This window comes from Mus caroli, chromosome 1 (assembly GCF_900094665.2).
Source record: "Mus caroli chromosome 1, CAROLI_EIJ_v1.1, whole genome shotgun sequence".
In the NCBI taxonomy this organism is placed as follows: domain Eukaryota; kingdom Metazoa; phylum Chordata; class Mammalia; order Rodentia; family Muridae; genus Mus; species Mus caroli.
The window spans coordinates 146,564,436-146,587,100 of record NC_034570.1 but is presented as its reverse complement, the minus strand read 5'-3'; the positions used below and the strand labels follow the sequence as shown (position 1 = coordinate 146,587,100).

At 41.0% G+C, this 22,665-nt stretch overlaps 1 protein-coding gene and 1 pseudogene across 6 annotated transcripts in view; one reads left to right on the top strand and one right to left on the bottom strand.

Moving 5' to 3' along the window:
• The window catches only part of Cep350 (centrosomal protein 350), a 131,746-nt gene that overhangs the window by 103,370 nt on the left and 5,711 nt on the right, over positions 1 to 22,665 (top strand). For all 6 annotated transcript variants that reach the window (XM_021177416.1, XM_029481954.1, XM_021177402.2 and 3 more), the window contains 7 exons: positions 369 to 529; positions 3,652 to 3,788; positions 6,655 to 6,737; positions 9,179 to 11,148; positions 11,956 to 12,360; positions 12,480 to 12,626; positions 14,710 to 14,832. In XM_021177416.1, coding sequence (XP_021033075.1) covers positions 369 to 529; positions 3,652 to 3,788; positions 6,655 to 6,737; positions 9,179 to 11,148; positions 11,956 to 12,360; positions 12,480 to 12,626; positions 14,710 to 14,832 — 3,026 coding nt within the window. The remainder of the gene's footprint in view (positions 1 to 368; positions 530 to 3,651; positions 3,789 to 6,654; positions 6,738 to 9,178; positions 11,149 to 11,955; positions 12,361 to 12,479; positions 12,627 to 14,709; positions 14,833 to 22,665) is intronic.
• On the bottom strand, positions 7,103 to 8,008 carry LOC110309307 (annotated as a pseudogene).

The following is a 22,665-nucleotide window of genomic DNA, read 5'->3' as shown; positions in this document are numbered from 1 at the left end:
CTGACAACCTGAGTTCAGGCCCTGGGACTGACAGTAGGAGAGAATCAACTCCCACAAGTTGTCCTCTGGCCTCCACACATATATCCATACTCATGCACACACATCATACACACAAGGGCACAGTTTTCACAATAATTATAAATAAAAGCAAACGTATAGTACCATTAGAAATCAGAAAGACAATTAGGAATACTAAAGCAAAAGGAAGATCTTGGAAAAGCAAGCATGTATTTTATTAATAACATTTTTCAGTAGCTCAATTTTTAAAATTTTAAATATTAACTTTAAGCATTATAGCTTTTCCTTATTAATTACTGAGTTAATTTTATTCTTTGTTAAAATTAATTAGAAGGTTTTGCTTCTCTCAGAAACCACATCTGACCAGAGTGACATTGAAGGGAGGATCAGAGCTCTGAAGGATGAGCTGCGGAAGAGGAAGTCAGTCGTGGAGCAGCTGAAGAGGGAGCAGAGGAAGAGACAGAAGGAGAGACTGAAGGCCCAGGAGGCCAGTCTGCTCAGACAGCTGGAGGTGAGAGGGGGACGGGTCAGTGGGCAAGGTTAGTTCCTGCCAGAAGCTCGGGTGTTTACTGCTAATCAAGTAGTCATGTAGTAGTGCACATTTTATCATCTTTAAAAACAAATCCGAAGATATCTATAGTATTACACTAAATACTAAATATTAAAATAAAAAATTTCCTGATAATGGTACTGGCCAGGTAGTGGTGGTGCATGCCTTTAATCACAGCACTCTGGAGTCAGAGACAGGAGGATTTCTGTGAGTTCAGGTCCAGCCTGGTCTACAGAACGAGTCCCAGGACAGCCAGAGCTACACGGAAAAACTATGTCTCGAAAAGATTATGGTGATAAAAAAGATTATCTATAATCTCTTAAAAACATTAAGAGACAAATAGATTTAGATATTCACACTGTTGTTGCCAGTCTGTTCTAGAAAGAAGGCCACACGACCCTTGGGCTGTTTTTGGACAGCTCTTAATTGATAGCTGCAGTTGCTTCCCTCCTAAGCGCTAGCAGCCTTCCGTGTTCTGCCTGATACGAAGCCTGATTTTGCTGCTGTCCTCCTCCTGTCTCCTCCTATAGTCCCAGTTCCCTGATGTTCTTCCTCCAAGGCCCCTTTGTTCTATTCCCTTCCTGCTGCCATTAGTCTAGGGCCTGGCTCGGGTTCTGAGGCCCCTTATCTGTATTCTCTGCACAGTCTCCTGGTTATCACTGCCTCTGGCTGATTTTTTCTACATATCTCATCTCTCTGTCTCTTTCTGTCTGTCTGTCTGTCTTCCTCTCCCTCTTCCTCTTTTTCCCTGCCTCTTTTGCCTTTCTTCCTTTCCATTCTTTCCTTCCCCCAGCCTCCTCTGCCTCCTTACAGTCTCTCCCTGCTGCCCTAGCCTCCTTGCCCTAAGTCATGGTATTCATCATAAAATCCATCTGAACTCCTGCTAGGACAGCAGTCTGTCCTCATGTCACCGCTTCTACCTGTATACTTTCAAATTTTCAAAACATTTGAAACTGTTAGGCCTTCAAGCTTACCAAGTGTGAGAAAGTGCATTGCTGTGTTGAACCAAATTATCTGTCCTTTTAATTTTTACCCATTGACTAACTTCCTTATAAAATTCAAATGGCTATTTTTATATGACAGGAACTCAGATAATTGAATGCATTTTCTTTAATCCTCATAGCAGTGAAGTATGGGTATTACCTCTGAGTTTCAATAAGATTAAGGATCCAGGGATACACAGCCCACAAATGATAAAGGCAGGATTTTTATTTATTTCTAATTCCAAATTCTATGTTTTCGCATGAAAATAGGCCTTTTAATAAGTGTGGAAATAATAAACATCAGCATGGGTGCATCACATGCTGACAGAGCAGGCATGGTAACTAGTGTTTTCTAGTTTCTAACTAAGTCAGAAGAGTGGTTATAATAAATAACCAGCCCTAGATAGCCACACATTCCTATAATCAGCATGGGAATCTGAAATAGAAATGGGAGTTCAAATCCAAGCTGACCCACACAGTGAGCTCCAGATCACTCTGAGCTGTGTACTGCACCTCTAGCTCTAGGGAATTTAGAATAAGCAGTGGCTCTGCTGGGAGTTCATGTAGGAAAGCAGTGGGAGAAAGTTTAAAAGTGGAGGTGACATTCAGGAACTTAATGGCTAGACTAAGAAATTTGAGCTTTATATGATTGGTCATGCAACTGTGAGCCATTAAAGTCATACTGGAAATAAATTAAGAGTCAATAATGTTGCTTAAAAAATGTTCATTGTTATAATCCTAGTACTCGGGAATTTGAGGCAGGAGGATCTCAAGTTTGAGCCTAGCCTGTGGTACATACTAAAAATCCTGTCTCAAAAAAAATGTTACAAAGTTGTAAAGAATATTTCATTGATAGAAATGTCTAGAAAAAGTGCCACATGATTCATCTCACTCAGCACTTGGCTAAGTACAAATGAAAGGGACGTTATGTCATAGAGAAATAAATATACATGGCAATTTATATGAAAAAAGATTTATTGGTCACAGATTTAATAAACTGCATTAGATCGGTATTGCTTTCAGATCTGAGTAGCTTTACCTTCTATATAGACCTAGCCTGATGGCCCAGCATGCTATATATGTTTAGTTAATGATTAATACTAAAATTTATCAAGTCATTGGTAATTGCAATGAAGGTAATATGGAAGATAAAAGTTATCTACCTCTTTAGTAGGGATTTCAGTCCAGACATTAAGAGTTTGTAATAATTAGCAAGGATCCATCCATCATTCTTTCATTCTCTAAAGATGTTTTGATTATAAATCTTTTTGGTCTAGTTTAGGCCAGACATAAATACAGCCTGAATAAAAAGTGCTGAGCTTTTATTTTGAGCTACTACACACAATGGTTATACAAGTGAGGTTAGCCCTTCAAGTGGATGAGACATGTAATAGAGAGACGGTCCATCTTGAATGCCATACTAGTGATAGTTACGATGTATTACGTTCTGGTGGTTAGTAAAGAGTGGGTATTTTAATAACCAGGCAGCAGTGGTAGTGATTCTGACCTTCTGACTAGTTGTACTCAATTTCCCCTAACTTCTATTTCTTAAGAAATTTACAGCCAGTGAACCTCAGAAACAAAACAACATACAAAGCAGGCTGTTGTAGCTCAAGTCTTTAGTCCCAGTACTAGGAGGAGGCAGAGGCAGATGGGTCTCTGTGAATTCAAGTCCTGCTCTACATAGTGAATTCTTAGGTCAGCTAAAGCTACCAACCTCAATCTCCAATGCACACCCCCCAAAGCCACTAAATAATAGTGTATACTGTAGAAAATAGCATATAACAAGTTAAAAGATTTCAGCGTGCCTGGGTGGTTATCACTCATAATTTTTTTGGATTGAAACTATAATTTCTTGCTTCATTTTCTATAGTGGTGAATATGTGACGGGGAGCAGGGAGAGAATCTTTATAGTCTGTCTTTTTACTAGTTGAATATTTAAATTACGCTATTTAAAAATTTTAAATATTCTTATGATTTAAAATACCCTTTAGCAAGCGCAAGGCCCTGGGTTCGGTCCTCAGCTCTGGAAAATGTAAAATAATAAAATACCCTTTAGAACATTGTGCATAATAACTTCTCTGACTCTTCCAAACGTAGACTTATGATGAATTCATTAAGAAAACTGAAGGTGAACTCAGCCAAGATTTGGACACATCCCCAACATCCAAATTTCAAATGAAAACTCTCTCCTCTGTATCCGAAAAACCCAAAATCAAGCCGCATCCACTACACAGGTAAGAACTTTTAAAACTTACATATCTTCTGATTTATTTGATAATGGATAAGAAAAGATTTTTAGAAGTGATCTTTTAACTAACAGTAAATGATACAAAGTAAAAATAGTGTTTGTTTCATGCACATAAACGTGTTACACACGACAAGTGCACCTGCACCAGGCCGTGCAGCTAGAGCCAGTCTGCGGCACTGCGGCACTGCGGTAGGAGCAGACAGCTGCATGTGGGTCCTTGGAAAATATGGCAGTGTCTTAGAAACACCTGTAATCTTTAACTCCACAACCCTGTGTCTAGAAAATTAGCTTGATAAAATATGTCATACCAAAAATTTCTGTTTGCACTAAGTATATTTATTATAGCAAACTTTGTGTTTATTATAACATTCATTTATATTTATAAAACATTGGAAATGATCTTTAATTCCAAAAATGAGTGAAATATCTCAGGAAATTATGGTTCTATTCAGGTAATAGAATATTATATATCCAGTAAAAAAATATACAAGGGACTAGATAGCAATAGTAGAATATATGTTATACTAGATTAAAAAGTCAAGTTATAACAGTTAAATGGTTTGGACAGTGGGTAAGAGGCTTCTGAGAAACAGGCATATGTGAAAGCGAAGAGAAGAGAAGCGTGAATGATGAAGAGAAAAAAAACCCGGTAAATGTGATTGGGTACTGCTGGAGTTCGGAGAGACTGGAGAAATAAGGAAAAGCCACATTGGGAAGGCTTTGTTTTTGTTTTTTTGTTTTTGTTTTTCAAGACAGGGTTTCTCTGTGTAGCCCTGTCTGTCCTGGAACTCACTCTGCAGACCAGGCTGGCCTCGAACTCAGAAATCCGCCTGCCTCTGCCTCCCGAGTGCTGGGATTAAAGGCGTGCGCCACCACACCCAGCTTTGGGAAGGCTTTGTGTTCATTTAGTTTTAGTAGTTCACATTTTACTGTGAGATGTGAGCCTTTAAAGTTGTTTTTAAAGGATTTTGAAGGCTGGGAGTGCTCATGGTGGAACATTTGTATACCATGCACAAGACTCACGATTTTTATCCCCATTGGTATAAGAAAACAGGAACAAGCTAAACTGCTTTGCTGGGTGTGGTGTTTCCTGCCTGAAATGCCAGCATTCAGGAGGTTGAGGATCATGAGTTCTAAACCAACCTAGGCTACATAGTGAGCGCCAGGTTAGCCTGATATGCATAGTGCAACTTTTATGTATTATTATCCAGCCCCTCACCTAAGGGGCTGGAGAGATGGCTCAGCGTTTAAGAGCACTGGCTGCTCTTCTAGAGGACCCTGTTCAAATCTCCCTCATGACAACTCATAGCAGTCTGTAAACCTAAGATCAGGGAGTCTGATAGACCTCTTCTGGCATCTGTAGCCACTGCAGCAGTCATACATTGCAGCAAAACACCCACACGCATTTCTTTAAGAAAGGAAGGAAGAAAGGAAACAAACAGGGCTAGGGAGATTTTTCAGTAATTCAGAACACATACTCTGCTCCTGTAGGGGACTCAAGTTCAATCCCAGCACCCAAATTGAGTGGCTCACAACCATCTGTAACTCCAGCTCCTGTAATCTCAGCACTAAGGAAGTAAAGGCAGGCTTAGAAGTTTAATTCACCCCCTCTACATTAGCAAGCTCAAGGTCAGCCTGGGATACACATAAGCAAATAAAGTACTTATTGAGCAGCTTTATTAATCAGGGTAATAGATCTTTTTTTAAACCAGCAGTTAATAGGGCTCTTGTTCACCAGCAGAATATCAGCACGTTTAGCTTATGTTCAGTCTCCAACATCAGAAGATATTTGTATTCAGAGAGCTTTCTGACTTTAATATTAAGGAAAGAGTAGAAGAAATAGGCTTAGATGCCAAAAGAAAAGCAGTCTAAACCAAGCCTCAAATAAACAGCAGTAATGAAAGAAGAAGATATACTTTAGAAATTTCTAAGAAGTGGTATTGTCTAATTAGTGCTGGATGGGAAACAGGAAATCAAGGGCTCCTGTATTTCTTAGTCAGTTGAGATAGGCTTTCGTTATCTTAAAAGCAAAGAGGTTCTTATGGGAAACTTAGGATTTCCTTGGTTGGTTTTTTGTTTGTTTTTGTTTTTTGTTTTTCGAGACAGGGTTTCTCTGTATAGCCCTGGCTGTCCTGGAACTCACTTTGTAGACCAGGCTGGCCTTGAACTCAGAAATCCGCCTGCCTCTGCCTCCCGAGTGCTGGGATTAAAGGCGTGTGCCACGATGCCTGGCTCCTTGGTTGGTTTTAAGTGTTAATTTTGAGATGTTATGATTCATACAAATAGAGTTGTGTGGATGTCAGAAAGAGGGTAGATAAAGCTGGAAACACATGCATTTAGAGAAAAGGGGGATGCAAGTAGTAAATAAAGCTAAATAGCAACATTTAAGTTATTATAAGCAAAAGGCAGAAAGCAAACAGCATGGCCAGCAGCTGTAGAGAAGGAAGCTGGTGAACAAGGAGGGACTGGAGGTGTGGTCAGTGTGGAGCAAGTCACTGGAGGAAGGGAGAGAGAGAGAATGTGTGTGTATATTCTTTGTTTTAATTTTAATGATTGAGGCGTACATATAAAACAAGGAATATAAAAGATGTGCCTTTTGTCTTCAGAGAGCAACAGGGAAGGAAGTTGAATGGTTAGAAATCTAGAAATATGTAGCTAAAAGGACAAGGTAAGCTATCTATTGCCTCGTGGTCTCTGCTCGTCTCATTGAGATTATCCACAGAGAATGGCAAGAGTCAGACACAGGAGGAGTAGCTGCTGCAGGGAGGCGGGGAGGCTTGTCTAAGGACGCCTGCTTACTGTTGTCAGTCATGCAGTATTTGCATCTCATCTTATTACTTTTTCCACTTCAGATCTGAAACAGCAAAAACTTGGAAATCTGTAACAGAGTCAGAGCGTTCCAGAGGGTCCTTGGCATCCATTGCTGAACATGTTGGTATGTTACTGAAAGAAAAAAGTTGTGTAGACATAGTGTAAGACCTACAGAATTCTACCTCTACAAAAGTGAATTTCTGGGGCTGCAGAGATGGCTGAGCACTTAAGAGCATGTAATGTCTTTCCAAGTTAGATCCTTAGCACTTATCTCAGACTGGTTACTGACAGGATTGGATTGTTGCTCACTCTGAAGAGAAACTCTTGGGCTCAAGTCACCCCTTTACCTTAGGATCCCAAGGGCAGCATCTGTTGGGAACTTATGTTCCCGCACTCAGTTCTTTTTTTTTTTTTTTTAAAGCATGCACCACTTTAATTTCAATACTACTACACAGGCAGAAGTTGGTGAAGGCGGTCTACATAGTGACATCCAAGCCAGCCTATGTCATGTGGTGATTATTTTTGAGGCTAGAGAGATGTCTAGAGAGTTAAGAGCACAGACTACTCTTCAGTGTGCCCATGCCAGGTGACCTAAAGCTGGCTGAATGTCACTACAGATCCCAGGATATCTCAAGGGATCTAACACCTTGTATCTGAGCCTTCTTTTGCGGTTCCATCTCCTTAAAATTCAAGCTCATTATAGTCAATCTCTCATTGAAACTCTCCTCCAAGACATCACGGTAGGGTTTGAGACTATCTGCCATGAAGGCAGAGTCAGCATAAACAGTTATTGGTTTCCTCGGCACTGTTGTGGGATCTTCCTCCTCTCGTTGTGGCCGTGGTGTGCAGAGATGATCCTGTCCTGGATTCATTATTACCAGGAAGTCATGGCTGGCATCCAGCAAATAGACCTCTTTCAGTCTACACCTCCTAGGCCAAACCTTCTGGTTACTCAGCCAATCTACTCCATCGTAAACACCCTTGAAGTTATACAAATTGAAGCTGTGTTTCAGAGGGCCAATGTAGAGGTTGCGGTAGGGCTAAGTTACTACCAGGTGCTTCACAAGTTTATGTCGTCTCTTAGTGAAGGCCTCCTTGAACAGTGGTAGGAAAAACACTGAGGGGAGGTCCTTTAGGCAGAAACAGCCAAGTCTTAATGATTCAGCAGCAACTGGATTGTTAGGTGCTGGAGTGTGGGAAGAGCCTGAAGTTCATCCTGAGAGATTCGGGTAGAAGGATCCAGACACAGACACTGGTGACAGGTCTCCTAGAGCAGTAGGGTGAGGAGGTAACTCCAAGATTCCTATCTCAGTTCTTTTTAAGCCAGTTTTTATTGTCCCACATTTCTGATAAAAAGGGAGACATGAAAATCAAATAGCTGCATACTATTAACATCTTTAAATTCTTCCCTGGTAATTGTTTATGTTACATAATGTGTTAAATAATCATATGTAGCTTTTTCAGTTTAACTTAAAGATAACAATTACTAGAAAATGATTACTGAAAATAAAATGTAATCATATGAAGAAACTAAACTGAGGCAAATAAAAGCTACTTTCCTGCCAGTAATGATAAAGTAGAGATTTTAATATAAAACCTAATTCCTGAGTTGTTAGCTCATTATATCATACTTTCTTCTTAATTTGCTACTTTAGCCCTTAAAGTCCTAAATTTTCAAACATAATCTCATATTTTTATTTTCTCTCTCTCTCTCTCTCTCTCTCTCTCTCTCTCTCTCTCTCTCTCTCTCTCTCTTGCACACACACACACATTAGGGAACTTAGGGTCTCCAGAAAAATGTGTTACATTTGAAAAATGTTTTATTGTTTATATTCTGGATGTTTTGCCTACATGTATGCCTGTGCATCACATGTGTGTCTCATGCCTGAGGAGAGGGCATCAGGTCCCCTGGAATTGGAGTTACAGGTTGTGAGTTGCCATGTAGGTACTGGGAAGTGAAGCTGGGTCCTCCAGTAGAATAGCAAATTCTCCTAACCATTAAGCCATCTCTCTAGCCACCAAAAATTTATTTTTAAGAAGAATAATAGTATATCCCCATCATGTTCTTCTGCTTGAAGACAACATTCTTTATATAGCCTGCTTTCCCATGGTCATGTTCCCAACAAGCATGTTGAATAATGGTGTCATAAACTTAGTCCCTGTTACTTTATAAATTATTCCAAACTTAAAAATTTTTAATGTTCTATTTATTCTTTTTTTGTTTTTGTGTTGTTTTTGTGTTTCAAGACAGGGTTTCTTTGTATAGTCCTTGCTGTCCTGGAACTCACTTTGTAGACCAGGCTGGCCTCGAACTCAGAAATCTGCCTGCCTCTGCCTCCCAAGTGCTGGGATTAAAGGCATATGCCACCACCACTAGGCACGTTTTATTTATTCTTATTACAGTTTTTTTAAAAAAATAAAAAAATAACCTCATATGATAATCAGAGCAAGTCATATTTATTGACCAGAGCTTTCTTAACTGAGAGTTGACTTTCATTTAAATTTTGGGTCTCAGACCTGAAAGATTATGATTGAATAATTTTATGGTTTTTTTTTTTCTTTAAGATTCTTCATTATCATGTTCTGAGAGAGCCATATCAGAAAGGTCACTATCTGCATATGCAAAGAGAGGGGTTGAGTTGGACAGCCGGATAGAACATTTGCAAGCCTCATCTCCAGTTCTGTCATCTAGAAAAGCACAGACAGAGTCTAGAGATTCTCTTGAAAGTGCACCCTCGTTCTCTCCTGTGAAGGAATTAAATGCACCTGATCGCATTTATGACGTGTCAGAGGCTAAGGCTGAAGATACGAGTCAGAAATCAGAGATACAAGAAATAGAGTCCATGAAACTGGAGAGCAGTGAGGTTGAAGATGCCTGTTGTAAGCAGTCAGGAGGATCTGAAGTCCTACTGAAACTAGACCTGACCTCTGAAACCCTGTCAAGTAAAGAGCTTCCCTCAGACTCTGCAAATGTGCAGCAAGACTTAGTTAAACCAGCCACGGAAACGTTTGATGAAAAAGAGGAAGCACTGAAAGAGGGTCAGTCCAATCAGAGTACAGATGCCCGCAGTGCAGACATCCAGTCAGCAGGAGGCATCCCTGAGCAAGGATGCAGGGAGAGTGGGGACTCCACGTGCTCAGGACACCTTTCTGTTCCCAAAGACTCATCCTACTCGGAAGATTTCGAAGTGTCTTCTTTCAAGAAAGGGGTTTCTGCTGACGAGATTAGTAAAGATGACTCTGAGGTGTCATCACCGTCGCTCAGGAAAGACTCTCAGTCTCCCAGAGATAAGGCACAGCTCACAAGGAGCTCCAGAAGCAGAAACACGGGGTCTGGAAGCGATGAGGAGATCAGCGAGTGTCTCGGTGAGAAAAGCCTCTCTGTTCACAGTGGTGTCCACTCTGAAAGGCTGCTGGAGCTCAGGTCACCCACAGAGCTAATGAAGAGTAAGGAGCGCAGTGACGTGGGGCACGAGCAGGGGGGGACTGAGCCCCTCCCCCTGGCTGCAGTTTCTGCCACAGAGGAGCTACTAGATTTCCACATTGGGGATAGGGTGTTGATTGGCAGTGTTCAGCCAGGTACTCTTCGGTTCAAAGGTGAGACTGACTTTGCTAAAGGGTTCTGGGCTGGAGTGGAGCTGGACAAGCCTGAAGGAAACAACAATGGGACCTATGATGGGATTGTGTATTTTGTGTGCAAAGACAAGCATGGTATTTTTGCTCCTCCTCAAAAAATATCTCCCCTTCTAGAAAACTTTGATGATATAGACATAAATGAAGATGAAGAGTCTTACGCCGATGAACAGTACCAACCCTGTAGTCAAGAGCAGAAAGATATAAAAGGTCTAAAAGACAGAGAAAACAATATAGCTGAATATTTTTGTGAGAAATCACTACCTAGTATGCATAATACAGATGCCTCAGTGGATAAAGATAGAAGCCTTAACATAGAAACAGACACTTCTGAGGTCCTAGAGGTCCATGGTCACCAACAGTCTTCAGTAGATCCTCTGATTTCTTATAAGGAGAACAAAGTCCTTGTTTCTGATGCCACAGAAAGTGTTCCTGCGGCTGCAGATGCTGCTACTTCAGGCAACACATTTTCTGGAGAATCAAAGCAACAGCAGCCTGCAGAGAAGGAAGAGAACTTTTATTCTCAAGTTTTGGAAAAGCCCTCTACCCCTCTTCTGGATCTTTTAACAAGAGAAAAAAGCCAATTGGAAGCTCAGCTGAAGTCATCAATAAGTGAAGAAAAAAAGTCAAAGCAGCAACTAGAGACAGTCAGCTTACTAGCAGACAGTTTACTACAAGTCTTTGTGAAAGACACAGTTAGTCAACTACAACAAGTCAAAAAGGCTAGAAATGAGAAAATCCAGCTTAGCAATCAGGAGTTTCTTGACCAAAAGAAAGTACCACCCCAAGACCTACCCCAAAATATTGAGGAACAATCACCCAGTGTTCCAAGTTGCTTTTTAAGGTCTGAATTGGAAGATGAAAAAGAAGAGATTTCTTCTCCTGATCTGTGTCCCCGACCTGTGAGTATTTATCTAGAGAGGACTCTGACTGCCTTCCTTTGTAGCATCCACTCGCTCTGTGGGGGTGGACATCTCCCCAGCCTGCTGCGTATTAAATACTGTTTTTAGAGGACTTGTAGCTGTTTTTCCATCTGAAGTATAATTGCCCTCTGTTATGTCATGAGTAGTCACCATAGGGTTGTCATGAACACTGTCAGGTTGTGGAAACTGAAACTTCTTTTAAACTACTCTGTTGATGGCCCCTGTATACAGTCCACATGTTATATCTCTTTCCACATTCCTTGGAACTCCCCAGTGGTTCTCAGCCCAGGTCTCTCTCACCCGTCTATTCAGTTATGGCACCCTACAGAGATTGGCAGTTGTGGTGATGATTCTGATAAACCTGAAACAGGGCCTCTATGACATAGGCTCAGACTGTCAGCTGGGTAGGTTGCCCATGGATAACTAAGGAAAGGGATGGTTTTGATTAACTTGAGCCAGGTAATCACCAAAGGTAAGGCTTTTCATTTCCCATGTCAGAATTCTAGTGATAGTCCTTCAGAAATAGAATGATTCATGATATGTAAAAGGAAAAAACAAACTAATGAATAAATATTTTATTATAAAATTTAATGACTAGGTTTATAAAAGCAAAAGAGTGGAAAGAAGATAGATTTTTCTTATTCATCAGTGACCATTATATTGTAATTTTACATTTCTTACAGAGATATTAAAACACATAAGTAATAGGTGTGCATTATCTTTCAAAAGCTGCTAGGTAAGGTGACGTCACTAAATGGTCCTTTCTCTGAATGTTTATTTCTATAGGAGAGCCCAGTGTTTGGTGCCAGTGGGCAGGAAGAGCTAGCTAAGAGACTTGCTGAACTTGAGATCAGCCGAGAGTTCCTGAGCGCATTAGATGATCAAGACTGGTTTGATGAAGATTTTGGCTTGAGCTCTTCTCACAAGATCCAAAAGAATAAGGCAGAAGAAACAATCGTACCTCTAATGGCAGAACCTAAGCGAGCACACCAGAAGCCATGTGAGACATTATTGGCAGTTCCCCATACAGCAGAGGAAGTAGAAAGCCTTGTCCATAATGCAGCAGAGGAGCTTTGGAAATGGAAAGAGTTGGGTCAGGACCTTCATGGCCTCAGTCTTCCTGCCACGTTCCTTGGTGGTGCCAGCAAAGGTCTAGACATAGGCAGCACAAGTAGAAGAGTCTACAAACAGGTAACAAAGCACCGCTGTTCTTCGCTTCCCATCCATTGTCTGAAATCTGGATTCTCGACCACTTTCTTACTGTTGTTTTGTTCTTTTTTTCCCCTTTCTTTTCTTTTCTCTCTGTTAAGGCGGTTTTTGATTTAACAAAAGAGATTTTTGAGGAAATATTTGCTGAGGATCCCAACTTGAATCAGCCTGTCTGGATGAAGCCATGCAGAATCAATTCTAGTTATTTCCGACGTGTGAAAAATCCAAATAACCTTGATGAAATCAAGGTAAGCTGCAAACTCTATTATCTCCTTTGGTTTCCTTTTTATTTATACAGATCTATAAATGACATAGAAGTGGGCACTTGTCTATATATACATGAGTAGTTGTTCATGGAGTCAACAGTAATAGTAATAGTATTGACTCCTGGCCTTTAGACACTGGGCAGTCAGGTCTTACATGCATGCTGGTGTAGTCTATCCAATATATTCATGTATTTTCTTCTGTCAGCAAGTTTTGTTGTTGTTTTTGTTGTGTGTTGTTTGAGATAGGGCCTATGCTGACTTTGAAGTCCTAGTCCTTTGTCTTTGAGACTCCCAAGTGCTAAGATAACATCCTTGAGCCACCAGGCCTGGCTACAGAAGTTCCTTTTCAGAGCAGTGCTTCTCAGAGTTAATGTATGGACATAAAAATCATCTGGGTTGTTTAAAATGGAGCTTTTGGGGAAGGAGCCCGAAATTCTGCTCTCAAGTGTACAGTTAATACTGTCGATTCCAGGGTTATTCTTGAGCAATGAGGCTTAGGAGTTGAGTTTTTCAAACTTCCTTAATCCTAAAAAGTCTTCTAAAAAGATTTTATGTTTGCAGACACCAATTTATCTATAAGCTATGTTACGTGTGGTCAGAGGTTGGCAAACTATGAGCCATAGCCTTTACCAATCAAGTGCTATTGGACCACAGGCAGACGTCCTTGTGCTTACCTTCTGCTGCAGTAGTACAGTTAGTAGACAGCAGGTAGATGGCGAAGACCATGTGGCCCACAGAACCTGAGCTACTTACATTCGATCCTTCACAGAGACGTTTTCACAGTCCACTGCACGTTTTATACCTTCGACTCATCCAAGTTAATACATCTCTTGAGTACATCATGTGCCTGTCTACAGACAGAGGAGTAGAATTGGGGCTCACATCAGCAGTTTGAGAATCTTGTCCAATGATTCTGATTTATAAATATAGCTTTCTCCTCCACTGAGATCATTGTTTATTGAAATACCTTCAAAAATAGTAAAAAATAAATTGCTAATAACATAATAATCTAAAATAAGACAAGACACCTAATATAAAGGCCATCATTAAACTGCATATCATATGTATATTCATGAAGCATAGACTAGATACTGTATATCATATGTATATACATGAATCATAGACTAGATATTATATATCATATGTGTGTACATGAAGCATAGACTAGATACTGTATATCATATGTATATACATGAAGCATAGAGTACACAGTGAATACTCACTTTAATATTAAGGTTTGAATATTTTTAACTTGAAATGGATTTTTAAGGATGGTTGATTAGACACCGTTAATATTAAAGTCCCATGCTACAGATGCAGCGGCACATGCCTACCATCTCGGCATATCTAAGCTGAGGCACGAGGATTGCAATGAGTTTGAGGCCAGTCTGGGCCACAGAGTAATAATACTCTATGTCAAAACCCAAACAAGGCAGCAGAGCTTTGCCTCCTCTTTCTGAGGCACGGTCAGCATCTTATGTAACGTTTGAGGTGGAGGCGTGTGCTCTTCTAGTGCGGTATTCTCCTAACTGCTCATCTGGCCTTTCCAGGTCAGAGTTACACGTTAGGTTTTCTTCACCAGTTTTTCTGCTTTGAAGTTAGCAGTGACATGCTGGAGAGAACTGAGCAGTTAAGCATGTGTTCTACTCTTACAAAGGACCCACATTCAGTTCCCAGTACCCACCCATGTTGGGTGGCTCACAACAGACTGTAACTCCAACCCTAAGGAATCCAGCACCCTCCTCTGGCCTCCTATGGGAATATGCTTATATGTGCACACATAAACACATAAGTAAAGTGTTTATTCTTAAAAGAACAGTGGTTCTTTTAAAAACTCAACTCTGAAGTGATTTCTCTTTAAAGATATACCATTGGTTTCCTTTTATATGTTCTATATAAACAAACTTGTTACGTGACTACAATCTGAGTGTTTGAGATGCTTTCCCCTCTATATTGTAAGAGGAATAAAACTGTGTTCTTCTATGAGCACAGATCTGTCTCTGGAGTTGTAAGCATGACTAAGGATGTGTATGCTGTGGTTTACGTCTCCCTCTCATTTCAACAGCACTTCATAACAACTGAAGTACTCAAACTGCTTAGTCTTAAGAAGGAGCCAAACCACAAAACAGATTGGCAGAAAATGATGAAGTTTGGACGGAAGAAGAGAGACCGAGTAGATCACATCCTGGTCAGTGCTCGCATTACCCTAACTCAGAATGTAGAGAGCTTCCAACAGGAAGAGTGCCTGTAGTTACCCCGAATGCATGAGATTGGAACTCCACAGCTTCATCTGCGGCATCTCCTCTCCTGTGTGAGGAATGGCTTTCTTTTGTTCTATTGGCTTAGCCAACAGACATTTGTGGAAAAGTTGATAAGCCAAACCTTGAGTGAACCTCAGATGAAGGTAGTGAAATAACAGGGGAGTGGAGTGGGTCCTGGAGCCACTTACCCTGCTGTCTGCACTTACCCTGGCAAGTGTATAGAACCTGTTAGGTCTCTTTTCTCTGTTTGCGAAATGAAGGTGATAACTACCTACCTGATCGAATTATTAAGAGAATTAAATATATATTTATTTTTAGGCATGTATGTTGCTTAGCAGGGATACACTCTCAAAATGTGTCCTTAGGACAGAATTCACAAAAACCTAGAAGATATATAGGTCAGCCATTTGACATGGCCACTTGATGCTTTTAGGAGACAGGGCAAATATCAGCTGGATGAAGCTGCTGCTGGACTAATGTGGCATACTATTTTCCAATACATTTTTATTTATAAGTAGGAGTACACTCTAATAATAAAAAATATAGGCTAAGGTATACATAAACCAGCCATAGTTCCTCATTATCATTATTTTAAGTATAGTGCATAATTGTAGGTGCTATGATTCTGTTGTTTTGTTTAGTTTTGTTTTGTTTTGAGACAGGGTCTCCCTGTGTAGCCCAGGGTGGCCTCTTAACTCAGTCATCCTGCCCCAGCCTTCTAAGAGCTGGAATAACAGGCATGGCCTGTGTTACTAATACACAACACCCAACCTTCCCCCGTGTGTTGTCTTATCCTGGCTGACTTTATCTTTGAAGCAAGGACTTCCGAGGGGTGGAAACTGCAAGGTTACATTTAAATTTATAACTTTAAGAAATCATGGAGGAATGCTTGAAATGAAAGTGGAGGAAGAGCCAGCTAATGGGGATAATAGTGGATGACAGCTACTTGAGAATGTTAAGCAAGATGTCTTAGATATGTTTTTTAAGTATGTGTGAAAAAAAACAGGCATGAATAGTATAACAGTTCAGTGCTTAAACCCTTACTGTGCAAGACTTATTGCTAGTAAGGCTTTGGCATCAAAGGTTATATCATCTTAGTAGAAGGGGAGGGCGGCGATCTGGAGCTATCTTCAGGCCCAAACCAGTAATCAGAAGTAGTAAATAAATTGTCTAAGATGTGAATAATTAACAGACTGATCTGAAGCTCTTTATGGAAACGTAACAAAATAAAGGTACTGAATTCTGACATCAAAGGCTTATATCCAGTGCCAGACAGGGCCATTTAAACAGGCATTTCTCAATATGGTACCAGAAAATCCTCAAATATTAAACAAAGAAGATGTGTCATTTAAAATTTAAGATTATGTCTATGTTATAAGGATTGAAGAGATTTTTCAGACATAGTGGTACATGCCTATAATCCCAGCACTCCAGAGGCCTGAAGATGAAGATTGAGAGCTCAGGACTGACCTGGGCTATAGTCAGACTTTCTCTCTACTTAACTCTTTACATTTTACTTTAGAGACAGGCTAGGTAGCTCTGGCTAACCTTAAACTCTCTGTATAGAACAGGCTGGCCTGTTAAACTCACAGAGAGCCACCTGCTTCTGCCCCTGCATACTGGGATAAGGATGTATACCACACATCTGTCAGAGAAAATGAATTTAAGATATAAATAAGAAATAAATAAGATAAGAAAAATGTATTATATGAATGTTCTTTTTGCTAGTCATATTTTTCCATGCTTCTAGCTTTTTACATGGGATTTTTATTCTTAGTGTATGATGAAATGCCAGTATTAATTTCCTGTGTATGATGAAATGCCAGTATTAATTTCCTGAACTGTCTAATAACAGAAATACAAGTTACCCTGTCTCTTACTATTAGACAATCTAGGATTTATAGAAACTCCTGGTTTTACATTTTATATGAAGGTGTAAAGAGCAAATCATTTAGTACAGAAGAAGAAAGGCTCAAAAATAAGAATTTTTGAAAGTTAAAATTTTTATTATACTCATGGCTTAGAAAATTTAGAAAGTTCTGATAAATTAAAAAATATTACTACCAAAATAACTCAGTATTTCAATGCATGTGGATTTTAAGTTTTTGTAGAGAGAATTCCCCAAATGGAGACCATAGCTCCTTTTTGGAACGACTATTTTATGTAATAAATGTAGCTGTTTGTCTTCGTTGCAGATGTCCTCATTTCCTATGCCCACATACACACTTGCCTGGCCTTCTCTCCTGCTCTGTGCACTGGTTCAGGCTCCCTCTCACGTGGCGTGCGTTAGCCCAGGTGGCCTTTTCTCTGGTCATTTTCCCTCACCCAATTCAGGAAGCCATCTCAGTGCTTAGAGTGTTCACCATGCTCAGTGTGCACATTAACTCTCTTGGCAAGAATCTTGACCCTAATTTGCTTGTTGACAATAACATTGCCAGCAGCATGCTGGGTGGCGCCATAGGACCTCCTAGTTCTGCCACAGTAACCTTCCTGAGGCACTCACGGGAACAGTGTCCATTCCCTTGCTATCTTTATCAGGCTTCTTGTAAACCTGTGTAGGTGTGTCCAGAGGGACAGCTACAGGCCTACAGGCAGGGCCTCTCCTGCTCCTGTGTGCTTGTCATTCTGGGGAGTACTGGAAGATGGCTGCCTCAGCCAAAGGCTAGTTTATAATTCTTTTGACCACTCTATTTTTATATGGAAGTAATCATTCATGTGAATACATTGTAAATTTTTTTTAGTTGTTTAACCAGTCCTCTGCTGTAGTGAAAATTTTGTATTTTTTACACATGTTTCTGGTAATTTCCTTATATTAGCAGAAGTGACGTGCCTTTGGGTGTGTGCAGAGTTTACAGTGTTGTGGCTGCAGCTATAAACATGACAGTCACGTGGGAGAGGGAGTGTCTTGCCTTGCCTGTTACCAAGTTTTGAAAATCTTCACAAGAATTTATTTAGCTGTAATTTCATTCCTTTTTAAAGTCCATTCTTATCTGTTTTGCTAAATCTTACATGCTTACTTATAAAAATGTTTCAAAGGTGGAAAAGAGTAGACCGTAACATAATCCCTTTTCTCTGTGCCTCTCTGCAGTCTGAGTTAGCTGCCCTCAAGCACAGCCTTCAGGATCCTGTTAACGTCTGATTTTCAGATTCTGGGTCTTTACCTAAACTGTCTGCTTCAACTCTTGCCTTTTTTGTTGCTGCTGATGGTGATCTGACCCAGGCCTTGGGCACTCAGAGTTATAGCCCGGCCCTCAGCCTTTCTCACTTGAGAAAGGAAGCCGAGTATGGTGTTCTGAGATGACAGTTGACCTGAGCAACTGAGTCATTGAAGATCCTATGTCACTGCCATCTGACCTCTCTTGTTCCTCAGGCATCCAGGACACTCCTCTAGGAAAGAGCATGGGGGTGTGTTGCGTGAGTTCTGAGTTAGATGGGGACTCTACTCCTCTTATGTGCAGGCATGTCTGCTCAGATATGGAAATGTCCTGCTGTGTCCCCAGTTCCCTGGGGTGTTCCTTCACCTGCTGTCCCCACCGCTCTCCTTTCTTTCCTCTGGGAAGTACTTTCAGCATTTCCCACTGTTAAGACCCCACTCCTTTTATTTTTGGGGAGTGGTACTTGATATTGCTCCTCTTAAAAGATTTTTATCTACATTATATATGTGTTTTATGTTTAATCCAATGTTTTTTTATAACTGTATTAGAATTTTATCTTAGGCTTGCTAGAACTTTGTGTATGTTGAGACTGGATCTTACTATGTGAACCTGACTGGCAATAATCTCATCTCAATCCTCCCACCTTAGCCTCCTGAGTGAACCACTATGCCTAGTCTTTCTGGTTTTTGATTCTGACATTTTTGACAGCTAATTTTTATTTGTGTTTGTTAGGGAGTTGGTTGCTTATCTGTCTGTCCCTCTCAGCAGAGTTTCCCCAGGTTAAGCTTGTTCTCACTGTGTACCCCAGGCTGGCCTCAAACTTGTAGCATTCCTCTACCCTTAGCCTTTCTAGCGCTGGGACTCCAGGCCTTCAGCCTCATGGGTGCTTGCATGAGAATGGCCCCCATAATGGGGTTCATATATATTTGTATGCTTGGTAGCATGTTGGTAGACTGGGAGGGTTTGGGATGGGTGGCATTGTTGGAGGAGCTATGTCACCCAGGGATGGGCTTTTTTTTTTTTTTTTTTAATGGTAAGCCATTTAAATTTTACTTCGATATTTGAAACATAAAGTGCATTATTTTTTTTACTCTACATCTGGTTGGACATGTACCCTTTGACCAACATCGTTTCATTCTTTCTATGTCTGTGATGCAGAAATAAGAGCACCTATAAAGAAGACCATATTTGTGTCTGTTAGGCCTACTTCACTAGTCTGATTTCTCTAGATTCATTTTTTATACAAATACTACAATTTCCTTTTTAAGATTGTGGTATATTCTCATGTATGCACATGTCAGTTTGTCTGTCCACCGATGTCTTCCATTATTGCTAAAGACCTTACTTTTTGAAAGTGTCTCATTGACTTGAACCTAGAGCTCACTTGCTGATTGACTACACCGGCTGTCCAGCAAGCCCCTGAGGCCCATCTGTCTTTACCTCTGCTTGCACTGAGTTACAGGTGTGCAGCTGCGCCCTGCTTTTACTACTGATCCAAATTCAGATCCTTAAGCTTGCATATTGAGCCATCTCCCCAGCACCGCACCCCCCCCCTTTCTTTATTAAAAGCTTGATGACAGTTTACTAGAATTTGAACTCCAGCCCAAGCAGTCTGTAATTCTCACAGTTGCCCAGGAGCTACATGTAGAGAAGAGAAGGGGGAAAGCATGCTGTGCTGTTTAAGATAAGCCTGCATGGAGGTCAGCTCCAGGACTAGAAAGGCAGACAGACGCAGCCAAACCTCCTGGTAGCTGACAGGGACCAGGCTAGTGGCTAGGGACTGTAGGAAGGAAAAGAGCACCATCTTCCTTCCTTGGGATGCTCTCTGAGCCAGGTCCGTGACCTGTCCAGCTGAATGAGGAGAGCTGAGGTGTGTCTCCACACAGAGGTAGATTTCAGTTTTTACAGTAACATTCCCCAACTCTGAAAGGATAACCCTAAAATCATTTAGGAGTGAGCTGACAGTAAGGGATAGATAGATGAAACCCATTGCTGTCATGAAAACCTAGAGATCCAACCCCAAAGCTGTTCACCACAAGGGATAAAGACCTGGCCTAGAGCTTTAGTTCCCAGCTCATGTGTAGCTTACAGTCAGGAAGGAGAGGAGACACCAGCATCCCTTCCAAGGCCATTTCTAGAACTGCTGCCTTCTGTGTCCCTGCCCTGAGCTGCCTATCCAGTGTTGCTGACTCCTCCAAAATAGCCATAACTGCCATTTCAGAAGTGATAAATAAATCTGGCTTCTGCTGGGTCAGAGCCATCAAATATGGTAGTAGGTGAGGCACCCATTCAGTAGGCCTGTCTAGGGGACCCCAAAGTGTATCAATAGTTCTATTAGTATTACAGCCAGGCATAGATAGAAATGTGAAAGAGAAGTAAAGGCAAGAGTTATCAGCAACACGAAGCCCTACGCAGGGAACCAGGAGAGGCCAGGACAGGAGTTATAGTTTAAATGTTGAAGTAAAAGCCATTTGAATCTCCTGATGGGCTCCCCTCCTCATCCTCCCTTCCCCTCTGGCCTCTATGGCTAGACTCAAAGAGAGAAGCCCAGGATTTGCTTTCAGGCACTTTGATAGTTGTTAGAGTGACTAGAATCACAGTATGAAGACCCCCACTGGGTCATCCCAACCCTTATCCTATCTATATTCCAAGCCCCTAATCTTGTGAAATTTGGCCATCATCCCAGGTTATCACATTTGTTGGTTCCTTCTTTGTAAATATCTACTATGTTTCTTAGGTTTGTATTATCTGCAATTGATATGCCTACCTCCATCTAAGTCATTGTTTGAAAAACAAGAACTGAGCTTGGCATGGTATTCATGTGCCTATAATCCCAACATGCAGAAAGCTAAGGCAGGAGGATTTCCATGAGTTTGAATCCTACCAGGACTACAAAGTGACACCCATCTCAAAAAAACCCAAACCACGAATTCTGCAGTCACTAAAAAGAGCTGTATCCCAGATAATGATCAAGTACCTTCTCTACACTGTGCTAAGCACTGGAGAGTGAATTACAGCGCAAAGTTCTCGGGGCTCACAGCCTAGGGACAGACAGATGCACGGAGTACAGTTGATGGTGGGAGGGCATGGGAGCAGAACAAAAGCACAAAGGCTCGAACACATCGGAGGCAGGAAGTCCTTCCAGGAGTCAGACAGCATATTACCTGTTTGCCAGCTTGTTCACAAGGATGTCATGAAGACCCTGACCACATTCTCTTCACATTTCCCTGCTGTACTTAAACCTTTTCCCTTTTGTACTCTCCCCACTTTGAGAAATCTTCTTGCAGTCTCGGGTATATAGGTATATGAACCAAACACTTGCTGATAGTAAGTAAAAGATTTTCAAGCATTTCCTGGGTGTGTAGCTATAAATTTAACATAGATTAAAACACATCTGCATGCTAGTGAAGTGGGTGTGCTTGTTTATTCACATAAGAATCCAATCTTGACTGCTATCTTATATTGGGGGACATAGAGCATCTGCAGCATTTCTCAGAGTTGACTGATACTTTGATTTCATAGCTCTCAATGCTAAGAGCACTACTTTGCATAAACCCGTAGTGCAGAATGGCAGAGGTATATTTGGAACCGCCTCAGAAATTGTTGGAAATTCTGTTCTAATTTAAAGCCAAAATTCATTTAAAGATTTTTTATATGATACTCAAGTCAACAACTCAAACAGCACTTTTTAAAATCAAACATAATATTGTCCAAAGAGTTACTAACTAGTTTGATACTTACATGCTAAAGAGTTAACAGTAGAAAACACCTAAGTTCTGTTTCCCTTTATCCTGTTTTCTATAAGATCAGAAAACACTAATTCATAACATACAATAGTCTCAATCTAAATTGAGGTGTTTGGGACACCTTTTGATAGTATAGCAGGCATAGTGTCACACAGTACAAAGTGCACATGTTGTATGTTCTAAACCAAGACCATACAGTCATGTAAGACATGTAATACCAGAAACACCTCTGAGCCATTACGTGTTTGATTTTTGATCACTGCACATTCAGAAGTCTTACAGTGTGTATTTGTGTGCACGCACATGCATGTCTACTCTATTTACCCAGTTTGTGCATGTGGGGGGGGGGGCACTGTTTGACTTTTATTTTTAATCTAATGGATTTGTTTAATTACTTTACACAAAGACACACATCTCTGGACGGGTATGTGTATAGTAGACTCTGAAGACTAGAAGGAAATAAAAGGCAGATCTATAGCTGTCATTGTAGTACCATGGTGGGCTTTGATCTGAGAGTCAGACAAAAAGGAAGTGTGTTGGTTCCAAGACAGGAAAGATTCCCAACCTGTGGTGCTGGGGATTGAACCTGGGACTTTGTGGCATGCCAAGCCTGTGCTGTGCTGCTGGGCTCCACTCAGCCCCATAGTCTGCTGCCCTTTGGGGGAAAAGCAGTAGTTACTGTTGGCAAGGTCTTTAGGAACAGCACTTCTGCAGTCATTAAAACCTTGACGTTTGCCGGGCGTGGTGGCACACCTTTAATCCCGGCACTCGGGAGGCAGAGGCAAGTGGATTTCTGAGTTTGAGGCCAGCCTGGTCTACAGAGTGAGTTCCAGGACAGCCAGGGCTACACAGAGAAACC